A 14,288-nucleotide genomic window follows, 5' to 3' on the forward strand; every position below is an offset into this window, starting at 1 on the left:
AAAAAAAATAAAAAAAAAAAAATAAAAGAAATAGAATTAAACAAAAAAAAAAAAAAAAAAAAAAAAAAAAATGAAATAAAAATCAACATAATAACAATAAAAAAAGGTAAAAATATATTTTTTTATTTTATTATTAAACTAAAAATAACTATTTTATTTTGTTTTGTTTAGTTTAAGTTCTTTTCTTTTTTTTTTTTAATTTTTATTCTTTTTCTTTTTTTTTTTTTTCTATACACATTTTGTTTTTTTTTTTTTTTTGTTTTTTTTTTTCTAAAAAAAGGATAATGAAGATTCACCACTAAACCAACGATTTTTAATAATTGCAAAAAAAACAGTGGCAAAACCACCAAGTATTCCATTTCCAAATGAAAAGATAAAGGTTTTTAGAAATGTTTCTTGTGTTTTTTGAATTGATTTTGATTTTGATTTGGAAGATGATTTTTTCTTTTTTTTTATTTCAAATATATTATCAACTTGTGATCCTATTCCTGTAGATAGATTTTCGATATCTATATCAACTTCTGTATTTATTGATCCATATCTATTTTCTTGTGATCTTAAAAATATTTCATAATCTTCATTATTCATTTTATCTTTTTTGGTAACCCTGAAGGTATTGTTGAACTGAAAATTTTTTACAAAAAAAAAAAAAAAAAAATAAATAAAAATAAAAAATTCAAAAAAATTCATAAAAAAAAAAAAAAAAAATAAACAAAACAAAACAAATTTAATCAATAACTAAAAAATTAAATAAAAATAAATTCTTTTAAAAGTGTTTAAATATTTGTTTGAATTTTTTTATTTTATTTTATTTTTTCATTTTTATTTTTTAAAAATTAATAAAAATTAATTTGTTTAAAAATATATTTGTGATGATCTTTTTTTTTTTTTTTTTTTTTTTATTGAGGGTTTATTATAAAAAAAAAAATAAAAAATAAAATATTTTTGTAAGTAATGTAATTATTTTCGGTGTTAGTTGAAATTGTTATTTTTAATTTATTTGACCTTCATAAAAAATCTCGAAAATCGTAAAAAACGTTTCATTTCTTTTTTTTAAAAAAAGTGTAAATCCCGGTATAGGCTCATCGGCACTAATTAAAAAAAAAAAAATAAAATTTTTTTTTTTTTTTTTTTTCTAATTTTAATAAACACATTGCTTTACTTTTTTTTTTTTTTTTTTATATATTTTTTATTTTTTATTTTTCACTTTTTATTTTATTTTAATTTCATTCACACATCTCACCCTATTTTTTTTTAGTACTTTTCACATAACATAAACTTCATCTTTTTAAAAAAAAAAAAAAATAAAACAAATAAAGAAAGAAATTAAATAAATATTAATAATGACAACAGCAATAAATAATAATATTGTAAATAAAGAGTTTGACTTAAAAGATAAAACTTTTTTAGCATCTGGTAAAACCAAAACCATTTATCAATTAAATAAAGAAGATCAATATGTTTTAATTGAATCAAATTCAGCAATTACAGCTGGTGACGGTGCAAAAAAGGATATTTTACCAAATAAAGACATTTATTCAACAACTACAACCGTTAACAATTTCAAAGTATTACAATTATCTGGTATTAATACCCATTTTGTTAAACAAGTAAGTTTTATTATAAAATAAATTAAATTAAAATAAATAATAATTAAAAAAAAAAAAAAAAAAAAAAAAAAAAAAAAAAAAAAAAAAATTAAATTATTAATAATTTTTTTATTTATTTTCATCTTTTTAAAAAATTTAAGGTTGAACCAAATGCATTCATTGCAAAGAAATGTTCAATGATTCCATTGGAAGTAATTGTTAGAAGATTAGCAACTGGTAGTTATTTAAAAAGAAATACACATGTTACAGAGGGTACTAAATTCAATCCACCATTAATCGAATTTACATTCAAAGATGATGTTCAACATGATCCATTAGTTACTGAACAAGATATTTTAGAGATGAATTTAAAGATTGGTGGCGTTCCAATCACTTCAAAATTATTATCTCAAACTAGACATATTGCAACTTTATCATTTGAAGCTTTAGAAAGAGCTTGGCAATCACTTGATGTAACTTTAGTTGATTTTAAAGTAGGTTTAAATATATATATGTCTCTATACATTTAAAAAGAAATATTAATACAAATTTAATCTATATTATTTTTATTATTTTCCTAGGTTGAATTTGGTATTACATCACAAGGTGAATTAATTTTAGCAGATGTTATTGATAATGATTCATGGAGAATTTGGCCAAAAGGTGATAAAACATTAATGAAAGATAAACAAGTTTATCGTAATCTTCCATCTGCACTCAATACACCAGGTGCAACACCAACAACACAATCTGGTCCATTACTTAATACTTTATCAGATCAACAATTAAAAATGATTGAAGATAATTATGCTTGGGTTGCAACTTCCACTGAAAAATTAGTTGAATTCACTGCTGCAAATTTAAATAATAATAATAATAATAATAATAATAATAGTAATAATAATAATAATAATACAAGTTCTACATCAGTATAATATCATTATTTATATTACTTCATTCCTCCTCCCCATCATCATCGTCATCATCATGTATATAAAATACCCTCTTTCACACTACCATACCCTTTCTTAATCAATAACAACACATATTTGTGTTTTTTTTTTTTTTTTTTATTCTTTTATTTTTTATTCCTTTTTTTTTTTTTTTTTTTTTTATCATTTGTTTTTTTTATTCTTAAAATTATTTCAATTGTTTTTTTTTTATAATAATGAGAAAGATATGGAAAAAGAAAGAGGTATATTTTATATTTTTTACATTATTTATATACTAATATAAATATATGAAATTATTATTATAATTATAGAGATCAAATAGTTTACCAAATGTACCATCAATAACTACAACACCAACTCTTCACCATCATCATCATCATCATCAACAACAACAAAGTGGTGTTGGTAATAATAATAATGTTAATTCAGGATTTCAAGTTCAATTAAATCAACCATTAGTTGGAATTATTATGGGTAGTCAATCAGATTGGGAAACTATGAAATTAGCAGCAAATACATTAACAACATTAGGTGTACCATTTGAAACTAGAATTGTATCAGCACATAGAACACCTGATAGATTATTTGAATATGCAAAAACAGCAAAGAGTAGAGGATTAAAAATTGTGATTGCAGGTGCTGGTGGTGCTGCTCATTTACCTGGCATGGTTGCTGCATTAACTCCATTGCCTGTATTTGGTGTACCAGTGCAATCCAAAGCATTGAGTGGTGTTGATAGTTTATTATCAATCGTTCAAATGCCTGCTGGTATTCCTGTTGGTACTGTTGCAATTGGTGCTGCTGGTGCTACAAATGCTGCTTTATTATCTGCTGCTGTTTTGGCTCCTTATTACCCTTCAATCGAGTTAAGTTTAGATTTATATAGAAAGAAACAAACTGATGCAGTTGCTGAAATACCTGTTGATAATCCAACATCAACATCAACTACTACTACTACTACAACTACATCAAATGCAACATCAATTTTATCAGCAATTCATACTTCAACAATTAATAGTAATACATCATCACATAATAATAATCAACAACAGCAACAACAACAACAAACAATATTACCAACACAACCAACTATAATTAATACACCAACACCAGTTAGATCATCAGTATCAAGATCACAATCACCATTACCATCAGGTAATGGAAGTAGTATTATATCACAAGAAAAGACACCATTATCAACATTTGTACTTTCAACATGTAGACCATCAGCATTGGTATTGCCACCAGGTTCAACCATTGGTATTTTGGGTGGCGGTCAATTAGCAAGAATGATGGCTATTGCAGCAGCACAATTAGGTTATAAGACTCATATTTTCTGTCCAGAGAATGATCCATCCGCTTCACATGTTGCAACCTATACCACTAAATCAAACTATAACAACTATTCAGCATTGGACATTTTCGCAAGACAAGTCGATGTTGTAACCTATGAATTTGAAAATATTATGGTTGAACCAGTTGAATATCTAACCAAACAAGTTGCAGTATTCCCAGATCCAAAGATTTTAAGAACTTGTCAAGATCGTGTTTTAGAGAAAACATTCATTCAATCATTGGATATACCAACAGCACAATTCCAATCTGTCGAATCATTTAACGATTTAAAGAGTGCAATTGAAAAGATTGGTTATCCAGCAATTCTTAAATCAAATACTATGGGTTATGATGGTAAAGGTCAAGTTAAATTAACCGATCAAGTCGATCTTGAACAAGCTTGGAAAAAGGTTACCTCTGAAACTTGTGCAACCAAAGCAATACTTGAACAATATATAGAGTTTGAATCAGAAGCATCAGTTATTGTAGCACGTGCTTTAGATGGAACAGAGTTAACCTTCCCATTGGTTACCAATAAACATCGTAATCATATTTTACGTCAAACCATTGCACCAGCTCAATTGCCAGAATATATTCATAAACAAGCCAATGAAATTGGTTTAAAGATTGCTCGTTCCAATGGTTTGGTTGGTATTATTGCCGTCGAATTATTTGTAGTGAAAAACAATGAAACAGGTCAATACTCTTTAATGGTAAATGAATTGGCACCAAGACCACACAATAGTGGTCATTGGACCATCGAAGGTTGTGTAACCTCTCAATTTGAACAATTGATTCGTTGTGTTTGTGGTTTGCCTTTGGGTTCAGTCGATTTCACTAAACGTATAAGTGAAGCTGAATTTATTCAACAACAAATTCCACCAATTGTAATGACAAATCTTTTAGGTCAAGAAGTTAACGGTTGGGAAAAAATACTTCAAACTAAAGGTTCACATCTTCATATCTATGCTAAAGGTGATGCAAAAGAAGGTCGTAAAATGGGTCATGTTACTCAACAATAAAAAAAAAATTAAAAAAAATAAAAATAAAATTTAAAATTAATTTTTAGATATTTTCCAATTAGACTACTTTTATAATTTTTTTTTATTTAAAAATTTAGCAGTTTAATAAAGTATTTAAATTTCCCAATAAAAAAAATAAAAATAAAAAAAAAAAAAACAGATTCATAAATTTAAATCTGTTTTTTTTTAAGGTTTAATAAAAATATCATCTTTTTGTTTTTTTTTTTTTTTTTTTTGTTGGGAAATTTAAATAGTTTATTAAAATCTTTATTTAAATTAAAAAAAAAAAGTTTTTTTATTTTTTATTGGGAAATTTAAATAGTTTATTGAAATCTTTATTTAAATTTAATAAAAAAGTTTTTTTTATTATTTATTTTTTAAGATATTAATAAAGGAAAATAAAAAACCTTTAATATTTAAATTTAATAAAATAAATAATATATAAAAAACCTTTTTTTTTTTATTATTTTTTTATTTTTTTTTTTTTTTTATTTTTGTTTTTTTTTTTATTTTTCCAAAAAAAAAAAAAATTAAAAATAAAAAAAAAATAAACCACACAAAAGATTTAAAAAAAAAAATGATATCATTAAAATTAATAATTTTAAAATTTTTTATTTTAATTAAATTAATAAATTCATTACCATCAGAATTTAATGTTATTGGACCATTTCCAATTGGAGAAAGAGAGGAAGGATTAGATAGTTTAAAAGCATATGGTGGTATTTTTGAAATACCAATTGGAGATGATACAATGTATCCATCAGAATTGGGTACAAATGGAGTTGTTGGATGGGAAAAAGTACAATCAACAAGTGGTGGATATTTATCAATTGATTGGAGTGATATTGTTGATTGGTCATTTTTACAACAAACTTGGGGTTGGTCAATTTGGTTATGGTATGGATATGCCATTGGTTCATTCAATGTGGAAAATTCTGGTTCATACATTATCAATTGTTCAGGTACTAGACAATATTTCATTCAATCAACAACAACAACAAACACCAACAATCAAATATTTGAATTCTCTGGTGATTTTTATGGATATGGTACAGGTCAACAATTAATTCACCTAAATCAATCAACAACTTATAATTTAATAGTTAGAATGCAAAGCTCAGTTAGATTATCACAATCACCTAATTCTCAATTTTCATGTTCTTTGACGCCAATTCAAAATAATCAATATATTACAGTTTTAAATTCTGAAACTTTAATTTCAGATTTAATAAATGGTGAATTAGCAACACCTTTTGCAACAATTACAATTTTTAATAATGGAATTTATAGTAATGATAATAATGATAAAAATAATAATATTATTGATTTAATTAATGTTACAGTTAATAATAATACTCAATCAATAATTGATGTCAAATTATTAAATAATTCAAATTTAAATATATTAGCAGGTCAGAAAATGTCATTACCATTAGAGATTACAATTGGTTCACAAATTAATTGTCCATTTAATTTAACATTAAATATTGAATCAAATGGAGAGATTATTGGTGAAACAGTAATTGAATTTAATTGTACAGAATGGGGTAATCCATATTTATATACATTTTTAGATTATGATAATACTGTTCAATATGCAATTGCTATACCACCAACAGAATCATGTAGTGATAGTGAAGGTGAAACTATTTGTGGGGTAATGTTAGCAACACATGGTGCTGGTGTTGAAGCATCTTCACCATTTTGGATGAACGCTATACCACCACAACAATCATTATGGATTATTTTACCAACTGGAAGAAGATCATGGGGATATGATTGGGAATCATCTTCAAGATTGAATGTAATGAGTTCAATTGACTACTTGGTAAACAATTTACCTGGTGTTCCAAATCAATTGAAATCACAATATCAAGTAAATGGTGAGAAAATCTTATTCGTTGGTCATTCTTGTGGTGGTCATGGATGTGTTAGTCTTTTATCAAGATTTGGTGATATGGCAATTGGTGGAATGTGTGCTGCAGGTTTTGTTAAACTTCAATTCTATGTTTTCTACAATACAAGACCTGGCTTCTCTTATATTGACCCTTCCCTACAGGGTTTATTAATGGCATCGATTGCAGAGAATGATAATGATCTTTACACTTCAAATATTGTTGGTATACCATTGATGGTAAGGTATGGTGAAAATGATACCAATGTAAATCCTTGGCATAGTCGTAGAATTGCAAGAATGGTTGATGAACAATCCAATCAACTTTCATCAGTCACCATTAGTGAAGTACCAAACTCTGGACATTGGTTTGATGGCATATTGAATGACCAATATGTATTGAATTGGTATAATCAATTGACAGAGAGTTCATTGTTTTCTCAACCACCAATACCAAAGGTGATAACAGTGACTAGTCATAATCCTTCATCATCAGGTTCAAGGGCAAATATTAAAATACTTCAAACTATAAACCCATCACGTGTTGCAAAGATTCAAATTGTTCAGATCAATAACGAACAAGGCGAGTTGGTTTGGATTTTATCAACTCAAAATGTACGTAGATTTGGGTTTCAATCAACACCAATTCGTACCCAAGGTCTACCAATTAGTGTCACTATTGATGGTCAGCCATTTACAACTGAATTTTTACCAACAACTCATTTCGCAAGATTAGATAAATGGTTACCTGATTGGAATACAACCACCGATACAACTTGGACTCAAACTGAACGTTCACCATTAACCAGTGGTCCAATTCGTCAAATCTTTGAAAAACCATTTACAATTATTTATGGTACAAATTCAACAAATATTGATTTATTCCAATGGGGTTCAGTTTTTATTTCAAACTTTTATAATACCTATGGACGTGGTTCACCAAATATTTTAGCAGATATTGATTTCGTTGAACCAGAGATTTGTTCCTCAAATGATAATTACATTTTGTTGGGTAATAGTTTTCAAAATTTAGTTACCTCAAAATATCAATCATTATTACCAGTGGTTTTTAATTGGGATAACTCTTTTTCGGTGGGTCCATCCTCTCCATACTCTTATCCTGGTACTGGTATTTTATTTTTAGCTCCAAATCCATGTGGTCAAGGTTTAATTTTAGTAGTTGCTGGTTATGATGATCAAGGTTTTAATAATGCATTACATTCAATTCCACAACGTTCAGGTGTTTTAGTTCCTGATTTTATGGTAGTTGGTAATGATATTTGGAAAGGTAATTATTTATTTATTTTAATTATTATTTTTATTTTTATTTTTTTTACTTTTAATTTAAAAACATACTAATCAATTATTTTTATTATTTTATTTTTTTTTATTTTTTTTATTTTTTTTTTAAAAAAAGGTGCTGGTGGTATCATTTCAACTGGCTTTTGGGATCCAAATTGGTTTGTTTCTTTAGATTCTTCTTATTTCGGTTTTACTCCATTTTAAAAAAAAAATAATAAATAAATTGTAAATTTTAAAATTAAAAATATCTAAATCAATTTATTTTATTTTTTTGTTTTATTTTATTTTATTTTATTTCATTTTTATTTTATTTTATTTATTTTATTTTTTTTTATTTTTTTTTTTTTTTATTTTTTTTTAGTTTTTTTTTTTTACATAAACAAAAAAAAAAAATAACTGTTTTTTCATTTCCATGATTCGATTTTTAAATTTAAATTTGGAACACTTTTTTTTTTAAAATTTTATTTACATTCGTTCCATTCGTCTTTTTGAAATAAAGATATTTTCAATGGAAGCAAAAACAAAAAAAAATAAAATAAAATAAAATAAAAACTTAAAAAAAAAATAAAACAAAAAAAAATAAAAATTAAAAAAAAAAAAAAATATAAATTAAAAAAAAAATCTTTTTTTTTTAATTTTTTTTAATTACTTTTCAGTTTCAAACTCATCGACCCCACTATTGTTTTTTTTATTTTTTTTATACTTTTTTCTGTTTTAGATATATAATTTTTTTTTTTCAGATATTTTAAAAAAATGGTTGAAATAAAAGATAAAGAAATTAATAATAATAATAATTATAGTAAAAAAATTATATTAGCCGTTGGTGGTGTTACAGTTGGTAGTATCTTTGGATATGCATTACAAAAAGGTAATGTTTATTTACCAAGTGTAATTCAAGGACAAATGAATTTTACCAATTTTACAATGTTAAAAATGTTTATGACAGCATCTTTAACATCATCATTGGCAATAACATTTTTAAAATCTCAAAAATTAATTGTACTTGAAAAGTCTTCAACAATGTATAAAAGAAATATAATTGGTGGATTTATAATGGGATCTGGTATATCATTGACTGGTGCATGTCCAGGCACTGTTTTAGCTCAAATACCACAAATCAATGGTACTTTATGGACTTTATTGGGTGGTGTTGTTGGTGCAACTCTATTTGGTTTTGTCAATAGTTACATTTCAAAATTATTACCATCAACTCAACCAACTTCAAAATCCTCAACCACTGTTTATGAGAAATTTAAGATTTCAATGTCAAAAGCAACAATACCATTCTCAATTATGATTGCACTTGTACTCTATTTAATTGAATCTAAATTTCCATGGCAAGTTGATAGTGGTGTATCAAAGAGTATCTCAATATTTGGTTCTATCAGTGAGAGTAAAGTTTGGTCACCTTATGTTGCTGGTATCACTATTGGCTTATTACAAATCCCAAGTTTCTTGATTTCAAATACGGGTTTAGGTTGTAGTTCTGCATATGTTACAGTTGGCTCAAAAGTTTGTAATGCCGTTAGTTGTACCGTAGATTACTTTAAAAGTTTTAATACAACCGTTCGTTCAATTTATGGTCCACTATTAAATTTAGGTATCATTGGTGGTGCTTATTTGGCTTCTCGTTCAAATCCTGCTCCTTTAATTGAACAACTCAATAATCAATCAACTCTAAATCACTTTTTAGGTGGTTTTGTTTTATTATTTGGTGCTCGTCTTAATGGTGGATGTACTTCAAATGGTTTAACCTCGATGGGTAAATTAGAATTTAGTAGTTTCGTTACAATGGCCTCAATGTTTGCTGGAGGTGTTTTAACCTCTTATTTTTTGAATAAATAAAAAAATAAAATAAAAAATAAAATAAAAAATAAAAAAATTAATTAATTAAAAAAAATATATTCTTTTAACAGATATTATTTAATACTCATAGATATCATATAAATAATTAAATAAAATAAAAAAATTAAAATAAATTTGATAATTAAAAAAAAAAAATATATTAATAGATATTATTTAATACTCATAGATATAGGGATGATAAAAATAATTTCAAATTAATTAAAAAAAAAAAAAAAAAAAAGGAATCTACAAAATCTGATCTGATTATAAAATTTTATTTTTTTAAAAGAAAAAAATTCGTTCAATGTAGTTAAAACAAAAATAAAAATTGAGGTATTTAACCGAAAAAAAGAGGTTTTTTTTTTTTTTTTTTTTTTTTTATTAAAAATAATTTTTTTAAATTTTTTTATTGTTTTCTTATAAAAACGATTGGTTTTAGAATCAATCAGCATGCCCAAAAAAAAAAAAAAACCTTTTGTTTTTTTTTTTTTTTTTTTTTTTTTTTTTAAATTTACTTTATTTTATTTTATTTTTTTTTTGTTATGTATTATATATATAAAGAATGAGTATAATAAAATTTAATAATAATAGTTTATTTTTATTAATATTTTTATTATTCCATGTTTCATTATCTCTCTCGGCTTTTGACCAACAACAACGTAACCAATCAACACTCACTTTCGTTTTTTCAATTTTCTTTTTTCAATTTTTTCTAATTTTTATTTTTTTTTTATTTTTATTTTTAGAAATATCTATCGATACACTTATAGGTGTTTATAATTTACCTCCTATAGAAAATAATAATTATTGTGGATTACCAGATAATTTCAAATGTGATATAAATCAAACCACTATATTATCAATGTTTGTATTTAAATTATTCTTAGATTTAATTTCATTAAATAATTATTAATTATTGATTATTAAAAAAAAAAAAAAAAAAAAAAGAAATTTAAGTGGTTCTGAAACAAATAAACCAGTTTTTCCCGATCAAATAATCGGAACATTTAAAAATGTTTCTGAAATTAAAATTTCAAATTCTAATGTCTCATTAGATTTTTTTAAAGAATACCCAAATACTTTGTCTACTTTGACATTAGAAAGTTGTGGTATTCCAAATTTCCCACCATCACTAAAAACTTTAAAAAATTTATATATGTACGATTTACTTTTTAGTGGTAATATAACAACAACTTCAATTAATTTTTTAAGTATATTGTAGGTTATTTTTTATTATTTTTATTATTATTTTTTATTTATTATTTTATTTTTTTTTTCCTTTCCTTTATCGTTTATTTATTCTAATGAGGAAATAAACTTTTAATATTTTTAATAAATTTTTTAATATTATTTTATTTTTTAAAAAATAAATTATCATTTATACTAATAATAACTCTTTTTTTTAAATAGTAAATTAAAATATTCATCAAGTGATCTAATAAGTGATTACCAATTTATAAATGATGGTAATAGTGGTGCTACAAAAACCCAAGTAATTTATGAAATAACGATGAACAATATTCATAAATTTTCTAAAAATTCTTTTGCTGAAGTGTATGTTCTTTATTTTCTTTTATTTACTACCAACTACTACTATCATTACCAATTATTAATATTATTAAATATAATTTAGAACAATTATTTTAGGAAAATATTTCAATCCTGATGGTTTAGTAAATTTACAAACAATAAATTCAGCAAAGTTAACAATGATTGATATTGGTCATTTTAATATGCCTATGAATGTGGATGGTCTTTTCACTTTTAATGGAGCTCAATTAAATTTTAAAAATATTCATTTTAATTTACCAAATGATAAAGATAATTTAGATTTCACAAATAGTACAAAACTATTTACTCAAATGGAAATTAATAATTGTACTGGTTTAATAAATTCAACTGGTGATTTAAGAGTTTTACTTAGTAGTGGTATTAAATTTTTGTAAGTTTCTATATTTATTATTTTTTTATATATTTTATTTTTTTAAAAAAACTAATTAATTATTATTATTATTATTTAGAGGAATTATAAAGTCAAATTTAATTAAATTACCACCATTATCATTTTATTATGGTAAATTAAATGTGTTTGGATTAAAAGGTAATAGAATTACTGGATCATTACCAGATATACCAGAACCAAATGATAAACAACAAACCATTACACTTGATTTCTCTGAAAATTTATTTACAGGTTCAATACCGCAAAATTATTGTTATCATTATGTGAATATTTCAAATAATTTTTTAGATGGTCAATTACCAATGTGTTTTATTTGTATATTAAATGATTATTATTTAAGATCGATTGTTGATAATAATGATTTCCCAAATTTTAGCAGAGGTTCAATTAGTAATTTCCCACAATGTACTGGTATATCATTTTCAAGTAAATTACCAATTACATCGGGTGGTAATAGTATTGTAAATGGTACAAATTTTGGTTGGAATTCTTTAAATCCTAAATATTCTCCATATTCAATTACATCAAATCCAAATTTAGATTTATTACTATCAATTCCAAATAAACAAATTTCCATTGGTGTTGTATCATATGAAGAATTTGAAATTTTTAAAAAAACAAATTTCACAAGTAATGTTTTCTTTTCAATTCCAAACATTACAATTAAAGTAGAATTGGATGTTTTAAAGCCAGTGATTAAAGAAGTTCGTTCTTATCCATATTTTAATTCAGGTTATGGTTTTATGATTCTTGGTACTGGTTTCTCTTATCAATCAGAATCTTCATCACAAACTATTGTAACATTTGGTAATTATAAATGTTCTTTGGTTTCATCTAGTGGTAATTTCATTGAATGTATAGTTTATGAAAAACAATTGGCCGAAAGAGTTTATACCATTACAGTGAATAATAATCAAACTTTTCTATCTGGTGATTATCAATTTAAATTCCAAAGAACTTATCCATACATTACTGCTATTAATCCACCAACTACCAATGGTGGTGTTGTAGTGGTTTTTGGTAGTTATGGTCCAAATCATACAGTTGTTGATCTATTGATTGGTCAACAACAATGTAATATAGAAACTATGAATTCATCGGTTATCATATGTTCAATTGGTGGTGGTTCAGGTGTTCAAAATATAAGTTTAACAGTTGATGGTGTAAATTGGTTTGGACTTGAATATTTTAGATATAAAGATCAAGAATTGACATGTCCAGGTACACCTCCTTGTAGTGGTAATGGTGATTGTTTAAATGGTTATTGCGTTTGTGATGGTGGTTTTGGTGGTGAAATTTGTAAACAACTTTTCACTGATGATCCTGTAGTTAGAAGGAATGATACCCTAACACAGATGATTAAGAATGGTTATTCATTTGGTTTTTCAATTACAGATATTAGAGAAATTGATTTCAATGGTAAAACAGTTAGACAACATAATTTCACAAGTTGGTCATTAACGCCAGATTCAACCATTTTGAAATGGACTTATGTAAATTACTATAGTGGTGGTGGTGAACAAAATTCAATCATTTCATATACAATTGAACAAATTACAGGTACAGCAAAAACTTTTACATTTGCAGGTGAACAATTTACACTTCAACCTGGTTCTTTAAAATTATCAGCAAACATTTCAAATTGGGAATATTTAGGACCACTTAATACTCTACAACTTCAAATTCAATCATCAGTTAAAGTAGATGCAGCACAAGATGAGAATGAATGTCATCAAAAATCAAATATCAATTCAAATGGTGATGGTGTATCATTAAATTATATTACTATTCAAAAAGATAAAAATGTATTCAGTGGTAGATTCATTGATAAGGTACTCTCTGATGGTAGACCTACCTTTTCAAAAGTTTCAATCTCTGAACAAACAGAAGATTCAATCACAGTTTCAATATCATTACCTTATTGTAAAGAATGTTTAATTGACCCTGATTTCTCTGTACTTTTATCTCAAGATGATTCAATCAATTCTTGTGGTGGAAGCTCTTCAAGATTAAAATGGGTAATACCAACAAGTATTATCTTGGGTTTATTAGGTATCATTGGTATTGCAATTGGTGCTTATTTCTTACTAAGAAATAGACTTTATGTATCTCGTTCTGGTGTAATTGTTTTAAAAAAATCAACAAAGAGTTCTTCTGATTCTTCTCGTGCTTAAAAAAAAGACAAAAAAAAAAAGATAAAAATAAATAGATATTTATTTCAATCACCCAAATCGATTTTGTGGTATTTTTTTTTTTTTTTTTTTTGGATAAAAAAAAAGTAGAAATTTCTAGCTCGGAATAGTGAAAAGTTTTTTTTTTTTGCATTGTTCTGTATAACCTTTAAAAAATGTTTGGAGGTTTTTTTTAAAAAATTCCAATAAACAA

At 24.8% G+C, this 14,288-nt stretch overlaps 4 protein-coding genes across 4 annotated transcripts; all 4 read left to right on the plus strand.

Annotated features, from left to right (window-relative positions):
- Window positions 1-1,343: 1,343 nt before the first annotated feature.
- On the plus strand, window positions 1,344-4,899 carry purC/E (phosphoribosylaminoimidazole carboxylase; the record flags this gene model as incomplete). The annotated part of the gene is made up of 4 exons (XM_633708.1): window positions 1,344-1,610; window positions 1,751-2,083; window positions 2,171-2,518; window positions 2,854-4,899. The coding sequence occupies 4 exons, from the start codon at window positions 1,344-1,346 to the stop codon at window positions 4,897-4,899; spliced, it is 2,994 nt and encodes a 997-aa protein (XP_638800.1).
- A 577-nt stretch (window positions 4,900-5,476) lies between these two features.
- On the plus strand, window positions 5,477-8,299 carry DDB_G0283989 (hypothetical protein; the record flags this gene model as incomplete). Its single annotated transcript, XM_633709.1, has 2 exons — window positions 5,477-8,081; window positions 8,211-8,299. The coding sequence occupies 2 exons, from the start codon at window positions 5,477-5,479 to the stop codon at window positions 8,297-8,299; spliced, it is 2,694 nt and encodes an 897-aa protein (XP_638801.1).
- Window positions 8,300-8,848: 549 nt separating this feature from the next.
- DDB_G0283991 (hypothetical protein) lies at window positions 8,849-9,940 on the plus strand (the record flags this gene model as incomplete). The annotated part of the gene is made up of 1 exon (XM_633710.1): window positions 8,849-9,940. One exon carries the CDS (start codon window positions 8,849-8,851, stop codon window positions 9,938-9,940), a length of 1,092 nt encoding a protein of 363 aa, XP_638802.1.
- Window positions 9,941-10,502: 562 nt separating this feature from the next.
- DDB_G0283993 (hypothetical protein) lies at window positions 10,503-14,077 on the plus strand (the record flags this gene model as incomplete). Its single annotated transcript, XM_633711.1, has 6 exons — window positions 10,503-10,530; window positions 10,687-10,804; window positions 10,889-11,158; window positions 11,351-11,494; window positions 11,574-11,882; window positions 11,962-14,077. The coding sequence occupies 6 exons, from the start codon at window positions 10,503-10,505 to the stop codon at window positions 14,075-14,077; spliced, it is 2,985 nt and encodes a 994-aa protein (XP_638803.1).
- Window positions 14,078-14,288: the final 211 nt, after the last annotated feature.

The sequence above is a fragment of the Dictyostelium discoideum genome (genome assembly GCF_000004695.1).
Source record: "Dictyostelium discoideum AX4 chromosome 4 chromosome, whole genome shotgun sequence".
NCBI classification, from domain to species: Eukaryota; Evosea; class Eumycetozoa; order Dictyosteliales; family Dictyosteliaceae; genus Dictyostelium; species Dictyostelium discoideum.